This window comes from Alexandromys fortis, unplaced genomic scaffold, assembly GCF_014885135.2.
Source record: "Alexandromys fortis isolate MF-2015 unplaced genomic scaffold, M_Fortis_MF-2015_v1.1 scaffold_64, whole genome shotgun sequence".
Lineage (NCBI taxonomy): Eukaryota > Metazoa > Chordata > Mammalia > Rodentia > Cricetidae > Alexandromys > Alexandromys fortis.
Genome location: NW_026067976.1, coordinates 3,703,891 through 3,724,001, shown reverse-complemented (window position 1 = coordinate 3,724,001; position 20,111 = coordinate 3,703,891). Strand labels below are relative to the sequence as shown.

Sequence of the window (20,111 nt, the reverse complement as noted above, 5' to 3'; positions counted from 1 at the left end):
TGATTTTTGTTTTGAGGCTTATATATAAGATTGGGTAATTGGTTGCAATCTTTTTTCATTCATCTTTATTTTTCATCAGAAGTGTCGATAGTCAAGAGGGATCAGGTTATAGCAGAATTGAGCTATAACCTGGATACTGCTGGGCTGGTATCCAGGGTGCCAGCCTTGCTCCTCAGCTCGCCCTTGAAAACAGAATAAGCCTGCAAAAACCAGTCTCTATCAAAAGGCAGACTCGCCATGAATGTACGGTCATAGTCAAATAAAAAGCAATTATGCTTTAAGCACCAACTGTTTTAAGAAGTAAATAAACACTGATAGTCCTATGTGTGCTGATGCACTGGTTGCAATGCATAAAAGTAAGAAATAAAAAAAGCAGCCAAACATTAATGATTTGTATTAGGCACAATGAAAAGAGAAGAGAAGGAAAACATACATAGACAGGAGAATAGAGGGGATGGGGAGGAACTGAAGCCATTTGGGTAAAGAAAAAATAAAAAGAAAGGGAAAGACATGCAACCATATAACCTAAAACAATAAAACAGAAGCTGGCCTTTTTGTCTAAGGTTTTATACTGCTAATACTCAAAACTTTGCTGTGTCTTTCTGTACCCATTTACAACACTGTACAGCTCTTCTATCTCCTCTGTCAGTAGACACTTTCCTATCTATAATGTAATTATTACTTAATTGTGTTTATAATTGTTGCCTCCTAGACACATACCTCATCATCAAAGGTACATGTAACGTTAGGAAGAAAATACAGAAGAGGAATTCCAAACCAATGGAACTAGAAACACAAAACTGTTGCTGTTCTCATATCTGAAAAAAAAATTGGACTTTGACCCCATATCTTGTCAAAGGGTCACTTCTTACTGGCCAAAGATATTACAATTTTAGACATGTATGAACAAGGAAAGGATGAGGAATGAGGAAAAGACCCAGAGAGAGAACAAGAACAGAGCAGGCCAGAGTTGGCCTGGTGAATCACACTGGGTGCTAAGTAAAGGAGGGGTAAATGTGAAAAGGTCTAGATGGGGGTGGGTGCGTAAATGCAGCCTGGCCTGATTTCTGCTTCCAGCCTCCTGAGCTGCCAGGTGTCTGTCGTACCTCTCAGCCTCCCTTTAGTGTGTCCGTGATGCTGATCATGCCCGAGTCTACTTGCTATTCTCAACCAGGCTGACCTCCGGAAGATCAGGCACAGATACTGAGCCTTCATGGATGGAGCCAAAGGTGCTGGTTACAATGATGGGCGGTCCTTCAGGAGACCACTAGCAAATTCTACACTCACGCCCTTATAGCTATGTGGGGGTTGGGCCATATATGCTGGTCATGTCTTCCTTGGTTGTATTGCAAATGTTGGCTCGGGCCCTGTGCTAGCCGTCCTCATGTCCCCAAGAGCAGGTGAGCTCTCAGCTCATGTTCCCCACAGATTCTAGCTCTCGTCAGCTTTCTTCTCTGCTGACTCCTACACAGTGCTTCTGACGAGCTTCTTCTTTGGCAGCTAGAGCTGTTCTGCTGGCTGGCTTTCCCTGTGTGGACTTGGGACACTTCTTTTGAACTTCCTGGGAGTGTAGTTTTCCAGAGGGTCTCAGGCCACCAAGGAGCTGACTCAGCAGGGGCTTCTTTGCAAAGACATCCAGTGACTGCTCTGGTCAAGTGCCAAGAGACAGGGTTTCCCTGGTGGCTTTTTCTCCCTCTGCCAGAGGTTTGGCTCTCTCCTCTTTTCTGCCCTTTAAAATGTTACTGAAAGCACAGTGCTGATTTTCTGATCCCCTCTGCTCCTCCGTCCTCAGAGCGGGGCACCCCCCAAACTGAACCAGACCTTTCCACTATGTAAAGCCCCCTTTTGCACGTGTTTTTGACGCTGGAGGCATTCACTATTTTCCGACAGCTGTCATCCAGCTTTCTTCCGTGTGTTCCCTGAGCGTCTGACTGATCACGCCTGCAAGTTGTCAGCCGTCTTCTGACTCCTCTCCTTCAGGTTTCATAAACACACAACAGAAAGCAGTGAGATGCCAGGTGCGGGAGTTTCAGCATTTCTTTTATAACCATGATACCCTCTTGAGATTGGGGTCTGAGTTGCATTCCTCCGTTTCTCAAGTGGGGTCTTCATACTGTGTAGGAGATACGAGGAGCCTATTGGTGGCTCTTACTGGATCTCAAGATCCAGCAAAGAGAATATTTTGATGCCTAACAAGTTTTCATTGAAAGTGCTGAATACTTCAGAACATGACCAGAAGGCATACTTTGCAAGATACAAAACCAATCCTGACACTTGTCCACGCTGATAGTTGATAGCTGCATTGGATTCCTCCACTGGCAAGTTCATATTCTTTTGATGCCAGCTTCCTATCAACCAGAACCTTGAACATAAAGAAGAGATTTTTCCAACTTGTGATTCACCTATTTCCTTAATCAGAAACATAAAAAAGCTTACTAAATGTGCCATACATGATGCTACATGATGATAATATGCCTGATACTAATCTGACATCAAAATGTACAAATTTGAGATGTGCCTGTTATCTAGTGTTCTCCAATTAGCATCCCTGACTATTCAATGAGAATGAGCCAAAACATGTCCCTCTGGAAACTAAGACGGTGTGAGGAACTTTCCTATTGCCCCAGTGATGTGAATGTTATCTTGTGTTGGAAATTTCCAATGAGTGAGACTGAAAAGAAGTGTAGGGGATACATTTACATCACAAGTAAAACTGTCACTCAGCAGATAGTCAGGTACTAAGGCCATGTGCAATTCAATCATACAAAGTTTACCAGTGTTGGGGGAATAATTTAGGTTAACCTCTTCAGATCCCCCTCTTCTTGAGATAAACAATATAGAGGTTGACTCACCTATTCGATCTGTGGTTAAAGATGGATTTCTGAGAATAGTAGCCCACAATATGACCATATTAGCCTTTTGTGCCCTGGTGGCATCAATTGGCACACTACGGATTTTACAAAGAGAGAAACAAAGACTGAGTTATCTCTGGGGTGAATTGATTCTGGGAGATCCACATTGAGTGATGTAGTTCTCATGTGATGTGTATGCTTATTTTTATTTAGAAAGCTCTCAACGATTTAGTTACAAAACAGATTGTCATGAAATACTATGGGTAGTTTCTGTTAGAATAAAAAATCTAGAGTATGCTGTCTTTTTCGAAAAGAGACATTATGCATGCATACACATGTACAAATAAATTCACATGCTTGCCTACTTCTATGTCTGTGTGCTGGGCTAAAAAAATATCTACTGTTTAAGAAATGCCTGAAAGCTGCTGCTCAGAGAACTGACTTTGGCAGGGGCCCTGTGTGAACGCTGGTTAGGGTGCTTCCCCACCTGGGCTTACCCATATGCAGAATTCAGTCTTCCTTACCATGGGATGACTATGTTTGGAGTGAGAGGAATGTTGGATGAGAGTATCATAAAACACACACGTGTCTGTGTATGTGTGGGTGTGTGCTTCTCTTTCTGACATTTCGAATCATACTGTAAGTTTCATAAATAAGATTTTAAATCCTTCTGCCTTGTGTATGTAGAGTGAATGTTTGAAACAAGCTCCCCAGGCGTCAATGCAGATGCACTCATCCACCAGAACTCTGTTCTCCCAGTCTAGATTGAATCTACCAAGGACCTCAGGAGAATACAGCATCATTGTCACCATCCTTTAAGTTCTTATGAACCTAAACAACCTTTTTGTTTTGTTAGTAGTTTCCTTACAGTCAAGATTTTTTTTGATGACTAGGAGCAATTTTTCAAGTCGCAGCCTTAAGTTTCAAAAAGCTAAACCTTCAGTAAAGCTAATAGAGAGATCAACTATCATTTTTACTCAGGCATAAAAATTCAAAATTTCAGCAAAATAGAAAACTCTAAGCAGTAAAAATATTATATTTAGTATAAAAATAAAATATAATATTTATGAAAAATATTCTGATATTTCTTAATTTATCCATAACTAAACCATTTATATATGGCTCTTAATCTCTAGTTGGATTGAGAAATAGTTGACTCTTATAATATAGAAACAGATCTGTTCAGAGGTAAGTGTTAATCTTTATGATTCAAACCAATTTGATATTAGAAGGTTTCTAACTAGTCCCTCTATGGCCCATACTATTTATTTCAGTAGCTGTTGATCCTTTCTCTCTCCTTACACCCTAGGTTGTTAGGGAAGCCCCAATTCAGTGTGTCATTTATTCAGTGCCCCAATAATGCAGTTAGTAACCACGACATTTCACTGAAATATGAGGTAAAGGTAAGGCATGGTAAGGCAGGTCTGAGGGACTTGGGTGGGCTTGAGCCCATATCTGGGTAGACAAGTGTTGGCTGATCTAAATTGGATCGATCTATTTTTATGTAGGCAATGCACGTCAGCTCCATTTTCTCCCAATACTCCAATGAACTGTACTAGATGAATTTCCCAGGATTTGCTGGGCTCCTGCTATCCAAACTAAGAGTCTCTGGGAGAGAAAAGGGATGCACAAAAAGCATGAGATGTAGGAGAAACAGAGTGCTGGGACCGCCGTGGCAGTCTATCATAAACGGGCATCTGTGGCTTTCTTATTTGTTTTCTGTAGGATGAAGTCATTATCGGGCTCTTTCTCAATTCTCCATTCCAAATGTAAGCATCTTAATTCAACTCACTAGCCTTGCAATTTGGGAAAGAGCCGAAGATACATTTTTTTTTTTTCTCTTCGTAGAGATCAACCAGATGAGTGAGGAGTGGCAGGAATTTAATGGACAGCATTCAAATCCAGGCCAAATAAATCTAAGTAATTCACCTTGTGAATTCAAAGGCTGGGCTGATTTTCTAGCCCTGGCCACGTGAACTCTTAGGTAATTTTCAAGTTTGAATTTTCTAGGCCTATCAAATACGAATTATTTGACTTCCAGCATGATAAACCTATAAATGGAGTTAGACTTCTCAGATTTTATGGTGCAGATGGCAGCCTCGGTTTTTGGAGTCAGTTGTATCCTCTGACATACTGAAAACTTGCAAAAAGCCTTCTTTAACCTGAGCAGAGAATATTTCAAGTGCTCATTTGATGACTCTATGGAAAGGGGTGTCAGTGGAGGTTAGGCAGTGTGAAAATAAAGCTTTCAACCAACTAGCAGAGCCAGGTCCCAGAAGACACTGACTGAGCACAATCCTTCCCTGGCTTCTTCTCGTTCTTTTTCTAGATAGGGCTGTATTGGCCTAACATGCGATATTGGAGCAGTCGTAGTTGCTTCTGCTTGCAACCCTCATTTGGCCCTGCAACCTTTGCTGATTCTGTAAGATGAGATACAGCTTCACTGAGTAACACGGGTAATGTAGCTGTTGTTTATCTTACATCACCAAGTGAAATATAAGATTTGTTTTTTTTTTTTTTTTATTTTTCACTTGTACTTGGTGGGGGTACTTTATTTCATCTCCAGTAAATTACTGCCTTGGAAACCTGCCTCTTCTCCATCCAGTTCCTCACCTTCTCGCAAACTGTGCCCAAATGTTTATAGCAAATTCTTCTTCCTACTTGCTCTTTTAAATTTGATAGTGCATGGCATCTCTGAGGACTCCAGATTTGTCTTCAGTCAGTTCCCTTAGCTTTGCCCAGAAGGAGTTCCAGGTGCCTCAGGCATTTAATACCGTGAGTGACATCATCTGTACCACTGTGGTTGGTCCATGCCAAGTCCGAGGTCAAGAGGGAAACTGCAGCTCATTTGAGAAGACGATGAGTCCAAGAGCTGCATGTTCTGAAGAACACAGTTAAACTTGGAGCAGTTAGCTTAAAAAGATGTAAACACCTTATGAGAGCTCTTTTTATTTTTTGAAAAGCCAAATCAACCTAACAAATTGATGAATCTATGGTCAATTCTATATATCAATCAGCACATTAAGAATATGAATATTCATTAAAATACTGGTTGAATAATGTACTGGAGTGAGATAGATGACAGTAGACAGACAGACAGACAAACAGACGGATGGATAGATAGATATAGATAAATGATAAAAAATATGTGCTCATAAAGAATGATGGTATTTTTCAAAAGCTAATACATTTTGAATTGAATTTTTGAGTTAGACAAAATTATCAGATGAGCAAGAGATAAAAATCATCACTACATTATGCAGAGTGCCTAAAAACGATAAGGTTATTGTATTATTCCAAAAAGATGTGCTGCCAGAATGATGTCAACATAAACACAGAGAAATTAAGATAAATAGCTTCAAGGAGTCTTATTCCATAGGAATGGGGAAGATTATTTGAAACCCCCTTTTATAGCAATGATGCTAGGGAAACCAAGCTAACGTCTTTGAATTTGCCAACACAGATTTTCCCCCATGAAAATATTGATACTTACATAAATTTAGAATTTAGTTGGCAAGCAGTTTCTGCATTGTATAAATACCAAAATAAAATGTTTCAATGATAAGATTTGGCTTCTTAAATGCATACTTATTGTCTTTTTAATGACATTTTATCTTCATCATCCAATTAAAGATCTTGAGTTTCCTTTTATTATTTTAAAGCATGTAGCTCCAGTGAACTCTGAAACAGGAACTAGGTGCCTTTCTCCATCTAACGTTGTATGTGGTGAGCCTTATTTTTCTTAAAAACAGTTTAGTTTTTGTTTAAAGAAAGATATCCAAGTTCAGAGTAGGTCTGAGTCTGCGTGCCATTCATATAAGGTGGTCTTTTCATTCTGTGACAGGAGATTCTCATGAGGACATATGTTTAAGAGGTTTGAGGTTGCCTTCCTCTTACTTTTTTGGGTCAATGCCTAGTCTAAGTGTATTACCAGGACTTCAAATATTCCAGGCTATATATCTTAGGAGTACATTGTTCCAAGGTATGATCTCCTTTCAGGATAGGCATGCATAAAGGGTAATGGCTGAATGTTTAGGACCAATTTATGGTTTATCTCATAAACCAGTTTGTTGGGATAAAAGATGGTTGAGAAATTTGCCTGGTTTAAAACCTTTACTTGTTATGTTGAGAATTTGTAACTCTTAATATGCTTCCCCTCCCCCCTTGTATGTAAGAATTCCTTATTTGGTTTGTTCAATAGCCCCTGTAAAGTTTTCTTTCCTCTCAATTTTAATTCATTCATCGAATATTTATCACCCTCTCACTACATCAGGTAAATTACTAGGTACAAATAGAGCTAGAACTCCCAAAGAAAGAGAGTCAGCCTCTAGAAATAAACCAGTTAAGATCTTATTGTTGTGTTTACTGTGATTGTAGTTGGAAGTATTTTAAGAAGAGGATTTCTCCCAATTTTGTGAATAGTAAACTTGATAGGCATTTGCTTTTATACGTGTTGGTTTTTTTTATCCTGCATCATTTTCTACACTATCTACATTAACTAGGAAATTATTTTATTTTCCTAATTTCTTTATAAGCAGTATTCTACTTTTTTCGTTCCAGTGTTAACACCCAGCAGATACTTCAGTGTTTCATAGTTTGCTTTTAATTTACATACATAATTTTAAAATGTATGTTCATGTTCAAGAAGAAATAAGAAAACAATAGTATACTGAAGTAAATCTTGTACCATAAAACAAAGGTCAGTTCAAGCAATTGTGCCTTTGCAGTGTAGAGCAGATAACTCAGGTTTGAACCTAGACTGAGCTAAACAAAGTCTTGCAGTCACCCCCACCACACATATTACACATACATACTACCCACACAATACACATTACCCCCCCACACATATATGCTACACACACATACGTATGCACTACCTCTTTGATACTACTAATCTTCTTTAAACTGTAGTAAGAAAGCTTAATGTGACTCTTTCCCTTAGTATCCTTAACCACATAAAACAGTACTCTTGAGTACTGAAAACAGCCTTGTATTGGCATAAAAACAGACAGGAGGACCAATGGAATCGAATCGAAGACCTGGATATCAATCCACACATCTATGAACACCTGATTTTTGACAAAGAAGCAAAAAAAATATGAAATGGCAAAAAACATATTTAACAAATGGCATAACTGGATATCAATATGTATAAGAATGAAAATAGATCCATATCTATTGCCATGCACAAAACTTAAGTCAAAGTGGATCAAAAAACCTCAACATAAAACCAACCACACTGAACCTCATAGAAAATAAAGTGGACAGTACACTTGAATGCATTGGCATGGGAGACCACTTCCTAAATATAACCCCAGCAACACAGACACTGAGAGAAACAATTAATAAATGGGACCTCCTGAAGCTGAGAAGCTTCTGTAAAGCAAAGAACATGGTCAACAAGACAAAATGGCAGCCTACAGAATGGGAAAAGATCTTCACTAACCCCACATCAGACAGAGGTCTGATCTCCAAAATATACACAGAATTCAAGAAATTGGTAATCAAAAAAACCAACTAATCCAATTTAAAAATGGAGTACAGACCTAAACAGAGAACTCTCAACAGAGGAATCTAAAATGGCTGAGAGACACTTAAGGAAATGTTCACCATTCTTAGCCATCAGAGAAATGCAAATCAAAACAACTCTGAGATTCCCTCTTACACCTGTAAGAATGGCCAAGATCATAAACACTGATGACAACTTATGCTGGAGAGGTTGTGGTGAAAAGGGAACACTTCTGCGTTGCTGGTGGGAGTGCAAACTGGTACAGCCACTTTGGATATCAGTATGCAATTTTTCAGAAAATTAGGAAACTACCTACCTACCTCAAGATCCCATAATACCACTTTTGGGTATATATCCAAAGGATGCTCTATCATACCACAAGGACATGTGGTCAACTATGTTCATAGCAGCATTATTTGTCATAGGCAGAACCTGGAAACACTCCACTCATCTGAAGAATGGATAAGGAAACTGTGGTACATTTATACAGTGTAATACTACACAGCAGAAAAAAAAATAATGACATCTTAAAATTTGCGGACAAATAGATAGATGTAGAAAGCATCATATTGAGTGAGGTAACCCAGACCCAGAAAGACAAATATCACATGTACTCACTCATAAGTGGGTTTTAGACATAAATGAAAGAAAACCAGCCTACAATTCACAATCCCAGAGAACCTAGACAACAAAGAGGAGCCCAAGAGAGACATACATGGGTCTAATCTACATGGGAAGTAGAAAAAGACAAGATCTCCTGAGTAAATTGGGAGCTTGGAGACCTTGGGAAAGGGTTGAAGGGGAGGGAAGAAGAGGGGAGGGAAGTGCAGAAATCTATATAGCTCAAAACAAGAAAACAATACAAAAAAAGTACTGTTGGATAGACTGAGAGTCTTCACAGAGGATATTTAGAACTCATGGATGTTGTACCACCCAAACTCGACACATTGAATAGCAGCTTTCTTTTTCCCTCTCATTTGTGCCCCTGGCAAACATGGGTTCTATTTCTACCAGTTAAGCTATTCTATGCATCTTCCCTAGGTGGAATCCTGGAGTATCTGTCCTCTGTGACTAGTTTATTGCACTGACCACAGGATCCTCAGAGTTCATTTGTGTTACCACTTAGGACATGATTTCCTTCATTTTAAGGCAGATTAATTATTCTATTGTATGAAATTACCATATTTTGCCAATCCATTGGTCATCAGTGGACATTTAGGTTGTTTCCACATCTTAGCTACTATATGCGGTGCCGCAGTGTGCATGAGAATACAGACACAGCACTTCAATATTGATTTTACTACTGATAGGCAAGCGTCTAGATAAAGGATTTGCAGACCATGTAGAATTTCTATTTTTACTATTTTGGGGGATTTACTTACTTTACTCCATATGGGACACTATTTTATACTCTTCCCAGTCATGCGCAAGTGTTCCCTTTTCATGAACACCCACTTATGCACTGTTGGTGAGAATGCAGATTTGTATACCCTCAATGGAAAACAGTATGGAGGTTTCAGTTTCCTCAGTTTACCACTCCTGGGCCTGTGTCCAACAGCAGTGAAGTCGTGTAAAAGCTGTGCGTGCGTACCTTGCTCATCACAACTTAATTCATAATAACTAAGTTATAGAATCAGCATAGGTGCCTATCAATAGGTGAATAAAAGAAATTATATGTATGTATATAATTTTATCCATATGTGAATACATGCAATATATGCAATGGAGTTTTATGCAGTCATAAAGAAGAATGAAATCATATCCTTTGTAAGAAAATGGACGCAACTGGAAACCATTATGTTAAGCAAAAAGAAAAAGACACAAAAAAGATAGATGTCATATGATTTTTTTTCTCATATTAATTGACTTTAAAAGACTCTGAAAGCAGAAGAGGGTAAAAGGGATGAAATAGAAGTCAAAAGAAAAATGAGCAGGAAAGGGTAGTAGGGATACTTTTGGGGAGTTTTATCATGAAAGACTGAACAGTTTTTCTGCATCTATTGATATTGCATGTGTCCTATGACTTCTTTTGCTATCTTTCCCTAGCTTTGCTTTAAACTCACAGAGAAAGCTTTGGAAAACACAAATATTTTGGCCTCTAAGGAGACCAATTCAATTAAAAAAAAAAAAAAAAACTCTGTCGAGGTAGACCCTGCCATTAGGATTTTTTTAAGCTCTTTAAGTGGTATTTGATGTGTGTCTGGGTTAGAACTACATATCAAATTAAGAAAAAAAAATGAAGCTTTGCCTTTAAATTTTGATGATGAAGAAAAGAAGCAATTCTCTTCCTTTTGTGCTAAAATTCTTCACTCCATTTTCCAGAAAGTGACCCTGTCTGCTATATGGAAGAGAGGCATGGATGTTAGCATATCACGGTACGAGGGTGGTAAGGGTCTTGTGGTCTCAGTGGGTCACATGAATGACGTTTCTGGGTAGATGTACAATCAAGGTACAAAGTGGTAAATATACCAAGTGATTTTTTTAGATATTCTTCCAGTACATAGATTAAGCTTAGTAAAATGGTCCTTTAAGCCTCTAGATCATTAGTCATGAAACAGCATATTTATAACCTCAGTACTTAAGAGGAGACTCAGAAATTCAAGATAGTATTTGCCTACATAGCTAGTTCAAGTGTAGCCTAGATTACATGACTCCCTGTTTTAAAACAGAACAAAAGAAAAGCTTCTGATGCTATTGGTGATTGACTGGAGCAGGGTCTCAGGGGGTTATATGGTTTATATAAAATTTCTAAGGCATCATTTAACTTCTTATAGAGGATTTGAGTTTTTAGCTCTTCCCTTACGTTCACCATTCATCCTATTGGTTTCCTTTGACTGTATAGCTAAGAAAGGAAAGCACTTTCTGGATCTACTTAAATGGACTCTCAAAAATACAGTTGCCTGAATAAGACCAACAGAAAGCCACACCATTCCACGTACCCCCACCCTGGATAGAAGGGGATGCCCTCAAGATCCCACCCCTATTTGAAGAGCTACAAGAGGTTGAAGAAAAATCCATTTTCTTCAGAGGCAAGCTCCCTGATCTGTTTCCCATGCCCAAGTAGTCAACCCTATATCCACACATATACAAGCAATTCAAATTGGACACAGTAGGACATATATTATATGTTATAATATAACTACAGAGGAACTCATACATGAATTTGAGAAAGTGTGGGGGACATTGGAAGAGTGTGAAGGGACAGATGGTCAATATGATAAAAATACATTGTATTCATGTATAAAATCCTCAAAATAAATATTTTAAAGAAGATAAAGAGTCATGAAACTGATTTGCTTAGTTTTAGTCACTGAGATAAATGAAAGATAAGTAGCTAGGCAGATAAAGGATGGATACATATATGGGGAGGGCTTAGATAGTAAGAGAAAAATAGGAATATCAGAATAATGTGCACTGGTGGCGGATATTTTACCTACGGGCAGGAAAGATAACAGTGGAGCCCTAGGTGAGAGCAGATCCATGCATGGTAATCACATCACACCATTTGCTCTCGCGGAGAGCTACATACAGAGCCAGGCTCCACCTTGGGTCTGGGATTGGACTCTCAGTCTGGGTAAAGCCTGAAAAGGGTTAGAGGATTAGAGCTCCCAAGTGGAAGTTCCATTACTTCTGAGACAGTTGTCATGCCGTTTTGTCATAAAACAATTGACTTCAAATCTTGGCTCCAGTCTTTTCTCTCTGTGTGACCCTCACTAGATAGGGTTCAGTGTGCTCACTCAAGATAAGCACTCCTCGCCTGGAACAATATAGGAATTCGGTAAATGAGTGTTGAAGGAATATCGAAGGTGACCTTCATCTTTAAGTATCAAAATCTGTGACCCTGAAAAAGAGACACCTTCATTCCAGATGTATTGTTACAGCCCGTTTTGCTGCTGGGTAGATAAAGGGACAGAAACCTGAAGTTCTTAATGTATCAGGTAGGGCCTGGTGTTGACCAGCACAGTAGAAATGACCGAAGGAAAACTACTGTAAATTGTGCAGGACCCCAATTTGTTAGATGTCTGTGGAATATGGAAAGCCTGAAGAATTTTTTCTCTGGCCAAAATATTTCATAAATTCTCAGTTCAATGTTATAGCTGGTGAGATTATTAGAGAGAGAACTAGATTTTCATAAGAAAAGTTTTCCTCATGGAGAAGATGGAAACTTTGGACATGTTGCTAAAATACGTTTGTTTTTATTTTTTATTCTCTTTTGGCTATTAAGCAAATATAAAAACATCTGTAAACTTTAGGGCATGTGTGAATGTCCATCCTACGGGTGGGTGGCAGGCCAAAGGCAGCACTCTACCCCATCCCTGCCTCCCCAGTCCCCATCTCTCAAAGACAGCAAAAGCATTGGGTAAGAAGGCATCGTGGTGTCAGTACATAAAGACAGCCACAGAGGAGAGGGAGAGGTGATACCCTTGGGTAGCTACTTAGTTTCATTTTAACTTTCATCTCTAGCTGTTGTAGAAAGATTTTAATTAGGATTTGGCATTCAAAAATCAGGACAAATGCAATGTTGCAAGTTCTGCCTGGCTTGAAATTATCTTCATGGTGTTTCCTTCACTATTCCTCTCCTCTCTCTTTCACCATTACTTCACCTGCCCTCCCTCTCTCCCTCCCTGATCTCATGAAGTGCTTACAGAATGCTAACAGTACAATAAGTGTCTTGCTAACACTGTGGCTCATAAAGCAGGCACATAGATCACCAAGAGACAAAATGAGATTTTCTGAAAATGGGCAATTGCCTGGGCAGGTGCAGAGCCATGCGCTCTCGTGCTTTGGAATTATGGTCACTAGGCCTCTTGTCCGGAAGTAAAGTCCAGGACACCTACAGTACCTGCCCTGCCATGGTATTTAACTAGAATCCTCAGGAATACTTAAAGCCAGCTCCAGCAATAGCCCTCAACACCGGGCTGTGTCTACAAAGTGATAAGGACCACCTTCACAGAGTCTGGCCGTGTTTGTGAATACGTGCTGGTTTGTTGCAGTGCATCCTTCCTTGAAGAACAGGACATATATGTAAAATCAGACTTGTTTGGGGACACAACTTGGCTGTGATTTTTTTTTTCTAACTGTGATTTAGAATGTACCAGACACTCATGATAGCAAATAAAACCATTTGAAACTCACACAACACACTCCAAACTTCAGCAGGGAAGGTTCTTGCTTGTCTACAGCCCCCTAACTGTGCCTCAGGAATCTGCCAAAAGTCCAGAAACCTTCTTAATTGTCTGGGGTTAAAAGGATGCAGCGGTCGGATTAATAATCACCAGGGTAATAGGTATTTGAACAAGTTTAATAACAAAACCAGACTCACAAAACCAAGGTTCCAGCGGAGTAGCCAGGGGAGACAGGAGAGGAAGGGAAGGGGCGCGCAGCCTCTGCCCGCCCAATATATCAGTAAACATACGCCTGAGGGCAGCCCGCCCCCAAGGGGAGGGCTTATCCCTACAAAAGGAGATCTCACAGCCACAGGGAGGGCCAATTTACAGTGCTTTCCCTCAACCTATTTAATTTCCATTTATATCTAATTTAGCCTCCACATTAGTTTTTAACCTCCCTCCATCCTTCCCTCCCGTCCTCCCCCTCCCTCTCTATACTCCAAAGTCACGGTCTCCAAGTTGGCAGTGCATTCAGTGTGTGCTTCTAACGGGAAGTTGTTCTGGGGCAGAAGTGTTGAAATATAAAACTGAGGTTACAAAAATATGTAACAAATTCTTGCAACTCTGTTTCCTAATTTGTGTTCCCACCAGCCCCTCCGTCGGTTTAAAACTGCTTCTGAAAAGGCAGCTTTAGAGTGGAATCGACTTTTGACTCCTTGGGTCACTTTGGAGCTTATGACAGGTTGTGATGCCTTGGTGTGACCCAGGGCCGTCTGTCCCCAGCCAGCTCACTGCATTGTTACAGCAGAGAACATTTTCGAAAGTTACATTTTTTAAGTTGTCATAATAGTTTGGCTTGTATAGCTGTCAGGATAAAAGTGTCCTCCTCAATGCCGAGTTGTTTGGGAAATTGATGTGTCATTTATGAAAGAGGCAGCAGAACACAGCCAGCTGTTCCATATGGGATGTCAGGACTTTTCAACCAAATGCTCACAGGATAAAATGTGAGCATTTCATGTGCTTTTGAAAGTCCCCAAACACCAGGATTCCCATCTCCTCTTGGGACTTGTTTTGGTATGTGTATATGTTGCACATGCTTGCAGGCGGTGTGCCTATGTGTTTGTATACATCTGTGTATAGGTGTGCATGCTTGGCTGTTTGTGTGTGGAGGTCAAAAGCCAGCATTGGTTTGTCTTCCTCTTTTGTTCAAGCCTACTTTTTAAGATCGAGTCTCTCACTGTCACTGAACCTGCTGTTTACTGGTTTGTCTAGACTGGCTGGCCAGCAAACCTCCAGGAGCCATTAGTCTCCATGCTCTCGGTGTTTTACAGGCCCCCACTGCTGTCTCCAACTAGCATGTGGGTTCTGCCCATCCAAGGTCATGTCCTCATGCTTGTATAGCAAGCACTTGAACCGCTGGACTATCTGTTCGACCTGACATTTTAAAGTTACTTTTTTACTAGTGATTGTGTGCATTAGGGATGCGTTCTTTGCTGAATTTGAGTGGCTTTGAATCAAGTTCTCCCTCAAATGGGAGAGGGGCAGCCTTAAGTGCATCCACTTTAAACCTAGTTTAAGACAATGAGCCACCAGAACTTGTGGATGTGTGGTCTGTCTCTTCAAGAGCTGAGTGGCTTGGTATCCCATGTTATCTCCTGAAAGGACCTGTTCTGGTGTAGTCCACATACACTGGGTTCCTGCAGGTGATCTCAGAGCAGTTGATTTGAGGGAGGGCATAGCTCTTCTACAGCCCTAGAGATGACTAAGCTGCCTGAATGGAGAGCCCCATGTGTGAATGAGCCTGCCCGTGTTGGGGATCACACTCTTCCCATCTTTGTCATCTCAAGTTGCTAAACTATGATCATTAAAGCTAAGACAATTAAACCGGGAACTGGAGGAGTCTGAGGTTTTCTTGCATGTTAGAGAAAAAGTGGCCCAGAGTCCACACTGATATTATTATAGGAGAATTAAAGACTTGTAACTCATAAAATTAGATTGTGATTGGGATATTTTCCTTTCTTTGAGAGAAGAGCTTGAGTTAAGTAGCTAAAAGTGTGGTGCTGACATAAACAAGTATGGGACTTCCTGGTTGGTCACTTTGGGGCTGTGATGTATTTGGTGTTTGTATTTATTTGTATCATACTCGAGCCCATTTCTGAGCTCAGCTGGTTCAGTACTTACCGCAGCACAGTCTTCTTAAGGGTTTCCGTTTGCACCGGGAGAGTGTGCTGCTGTGAACCGTGTTCACTGAAGCCCTAACTTCTCTCAGAAACTGTTCCGATCGAAGCTTCTGTTGGTTTTCATCCTGCAGGTGAAGTCTAATTCACCTAAATATGAAGGAACCCACTCAACTGTTATAGATTAACAACCTTCAAAAAAGGAAATGAAGGAAGGAAGGAAGGAAGGAAGGAAGGAAGGAAGGAAGGAAGGAAGGAAGGAAAGACTACTTAATTCTACGATAAGGCTTTGTGTCTAGACAAATGCCTAGGATGAAGAAATTCATACTGGACAATAATTAAGTCTTGTGGTAGAAGAGTAACTTTGAGACTTAGGGAAAAATCTATATTTATCTATAATACATTTGATTTTTAAAAAATGAGCATCTCTGCACTGAAGTACTCCACATTGCATGTTATTGATAAATATTGTTGAAAAGTTAAAGATAATAAGCAAACACTGGTCCAGAGTGTTGCTACCATAATTTATTATCCAAATTTTGATAATGTCTTTCAATGATGAGTACCTTGGAAAGTCTGGAGATACGCTCAGTAATAGAACACTTGCCTAGCACGTGTAATTTTTAATCAGTAGTAGTAATGAACAGACACTTTGCCAAGCTTGAACACTTACTTTAATATCATACTTTTGTCAAGTTAAATGGACAATCAACTAAATCGTAACATAGCATTGAAAAACAAGTTGCTTAGGAGCATAAATAGTTCATAAATAAATATTAAATGCTAGCTAATGACAGAATATTCTTTGAAAAATATAATCTCCTCTGTTTTTGCTTTTACTTTGTCATAATCAGAAATATTTCAGCAAATCATTTGTACTATATGAGATACCCCTATTCCAAGGGTTATTCATAAATTCTGCATATATAATTATGGTTTAATATCTCTGGAAGAAAGCTAATTTCAGTTATTGAAGCAGACATAGTCAAGTTGCATTCTTTGTCTTGTTTTGTGGTGAGGTCCTGTAAGAGCATCTTGGCCTACATGGTGTCAGAAGAGGGAGGGATTCTCCTGTGAGCTGAACGTTCAATATTATCATCCATTGAGGCAACAACAGCAGCCTGGCCGCTGACCAACTTCAAGTTCATTGGCTCTAGAGCATCGCTGGTCTCGTTGACCTCATGCATCTCTGTTGATTCTCCCTTTTTCAACAATTTGGACGCCTTCTTTTTCTCATTCTGATTTTCACATTTATTAAAGCAGTTAACTTGGGTTGACCTCATCTTTACGCTTTAAACAGCCTGTAATTGTGTACTTGTGTTTCCAGATGCTATTTTGTTTTTGTTGACATTTTTAAGACCTACCACAATCGCTATTTTTATGCCTAATTACATGGCCAAGTCATATTCATTCCTTTGCATTTTGCAAAGTCATTTTATTCCCGAAGTGTAACAGTAGCTCCAAGATGCTGTTGGAGTGGGCGCATCAAGCACGGTGAGATTGGTGGTAAATCCCGAAGCCTGGTGGCCCTGTTTCAGTATCGCTCCACCACTTAGCATCTGTGGGGCTTTGGCCATCCTCCCTAGGCATTATCTCATCCCTAAAATCAATGCAATGGCCTCATCACATTTGATAAGGTCAAATCTTATCGCTCAGTAAATTGGGAAGATCTAATAAACACGTAACTGAAAATTAGATCTGGGCCGTCATACCTGTTTACAATGTGCCTAATTCTCTGAACGTTTCCTAAGATGATTTCCCTTGCTTTCTGAGAAGTGTGGGTTTATGTGAAAAGAGTCTAGCGGTATTGTTCACAAATTGTCATCGCTGAATGTCTTAGCAAAAAACCAATTATTTTTGTTCCTGAGAATTTAGTAAGATGGAAACTCCCACACAGTGCTGGTCGGAGTGTGTGATAGCACACCCTTTATGGAATGCAATTTGGCAATCATTTGCAAGCGCCTTACCAAAGTTTATTCCCTTTAGCTCAGTGATTCTGCTTCCAGATTTATCTATTTTAAAGACATGGTCAGAAACTTGTAAAATACTTATTCGTAGAGATGGTTTGTCATGCTCTCCTTTACAGAATCCTATGAAATTGCATAATTACAAGGGATGGATCTTATTTTATAAATGGTTTCATTTGATGAAATATTATATAGCTGTTAATACAGTATCTTTAAAGTATTTTGATAAAAAAGGCATTTAAGTGGAGGACCAGCTAGATGATTCAGTGGGTGAAGGTATTTACAAACAAACTTGATGACCTGAGTTTGAGTCCTAGATCCCATAAGGTGAAAAAAGAGAACCGGTTCCTGCAAATTGTTCTCTGATCTTCATATGTACATCACGGCACAGTACAGACGCACGCACACATGCACACACACACACACACACACACACACACACACACGCCCACATGTGCACCATGCACACACAGTGAATGAATTTTTTAATTTCTCTAAAAAAGATCTTCAAGTGGAGGAACAAAACAGGCTCTGAAACTGATGTGATATCCTCTGCTTTGCAAGGAGGGATATGAAGTGATAGTGACGTATCATTTAAATAGAATACTTTTATTTATTCTTTGAGACACATACACTTTATACTTATTATATATGCTACCCCTTCTGCCTCCAGTCCTTCTCAACCACCAGCCTCCACATCCTCCTCTCAACTTAATGCCCCCCTTTACAGCCCACTGAATTCAGTGTTGCCCGTTTGCTGCTGTGTGTGCATGAGTATAGGGCCATATACTGGACTTGGATAATCTATTATAGGCCACACCCCTGAAGAAAACCGCTTCACCCTCCCTCGGCAGCCATCAGCTGCTAATCCCTCTTCCTTTGAGGATGGGGCCTGGTGGTCATCTCTCTCTTATCCATGCTGAAATATTGACTGTATCTTCTTCAGGTCTTGTAATTTTAAAGCAAAATAAATTCTTAATTTCAACTTGTATACAGAAATCAGTTTATACATCCAACATCTTTAGATTGTTCAATTTACTGTATTAACTTGAAAAATCTATTTAGAAGAAAAGACTTACTGTTGATTCTAAGAATAACTTGTAAGAGGAAATTGGCCCAAACTTTGAGCCATTCATGGGTAATAACAAACATTACTTTTTTTTTCTTTCTGTGGCCTAGGAGCTGCGAGGGAAGAAATATTCGATACCGAACATGCAGTAATGTGGTAAGTGTCAGCTTCTTTGCTTGTGAGATTGTAATACTTAGGCCCTGGGATATGTTAAGAAGTTTTATGGATCCTGAGTGGAAAGACACTCAATTAGTAGCTCACCAACCGTTATTTATTGCATAGTGTACTTGTTACCCAGCCGTTTCTAACGCTCATCGATATAAACCTTTAATCATTCAACCAGATTAAAACTAACTAGACGGTTTCAAAACAAACCACATTTTCTCCCTGCTCTGCCTTTGCGCATACAGCTCTCAGGAGAAATGAGGCAGAGGAGTGATATAAAGGAAAACACTTGGAGTACCATGAAATAAATATTAGCTAATCAGATTCAGGTTTGCCGAATGCCTTCATCTGTCCAGCAAATATTTAACGCCCCGGCTACGTGTGAGGCGCTGTGCTAGCGCAGGGAGAAAGAACACGTGGGTAACTGTCCTCAACATCTGCAACGGAGCGCGGGGTGGAGAGAGGGAGATGGATGGACACATAACCTCACTCCTGGACAAAGTCTATGTGACACATGCCAGTGGGGAGAAAGTTGTTTGGGGATGGCAACAGAGAATTCTGAAGGGTCTTAAAGGAAACGATGGCGTGAGCCAGAGCTGGGAGGGGAGCGACTGCTCCGTGCTGTGTGTGAGGAGACGACAATTACGGCAACCACGTGAACGCTGTGGGCCTCTTTGGAGACAGAAGCAGCTAAGGATGGACTTGGCAAACAAGTCAGTATCTTGGGCCTGCCAACACACAGGAAAGAGTTAAACAGATATTTTAAGGTCATATCATGAGGAGCTTTGAATATTAAATCCCAAGTTGGTGGGTCCAGTGGGTACTGGGGGTTCTGAAGTGAGGGCGTGGTGCAGAGTCTCACGTTCAGAAAGAAGTTCTGCCGTAAGAGCTGAGTTGCACTGGATCAGGGACTATATGGGCGAGAGGGTTTGTAAAGGCTTAGCCCTGGAGGAAATGCACGCTAGATGGGTAAACACTAAGGCCACTCCACGTGGGCAAACAGCAGTGGACAGACACGAGAAGCTGAGGGAAGCTGGAATAAATGAAGCCCGGAGGTAAGCACGCTGCAAGAGCGCTGCATTCCCTCCTGCTTTCGTGGAGGAGTGCTTGCTTGATTGGCACTTCTGTGTTTAGACTCTGTTGACACGTTCCTTTCCTGATGTGACTGTCCGACCACTCAGCTCCGCTCTTCACGGTAGTAGTCTCATTCAACTTCTACTTTTTTTTTTTTTTTTTTTTTTTTTTTTTTTTTTTTTTTTTTTTT

At 40.1% G+C, this 20,111-nt stretch overlaps 1 protein-coding gene across 1 annotated transcript in view; it reads left to right on the top strand.

Annotated features, from left to right (window-relative positions):
* The window catches only part of Adamtsl1 (ADAMTS like 1), a 919,831-nt gene that overhangs the window by 576,883 nt on the left and 322,837 nt on the right, over positions 1 to 20,111 (top strand). The window contains exon 4 of the mRNA XM_050157409.1: positions 18,793 to 18,838. Within this exon, the coding sequence (XP_050013366.1) occupies positions 18,793 to 18,838 (46 nt within the window). The remainder of the gene's footprint in view (positions 1 to 18,792; positions 18,839 to 20,111) is intronic.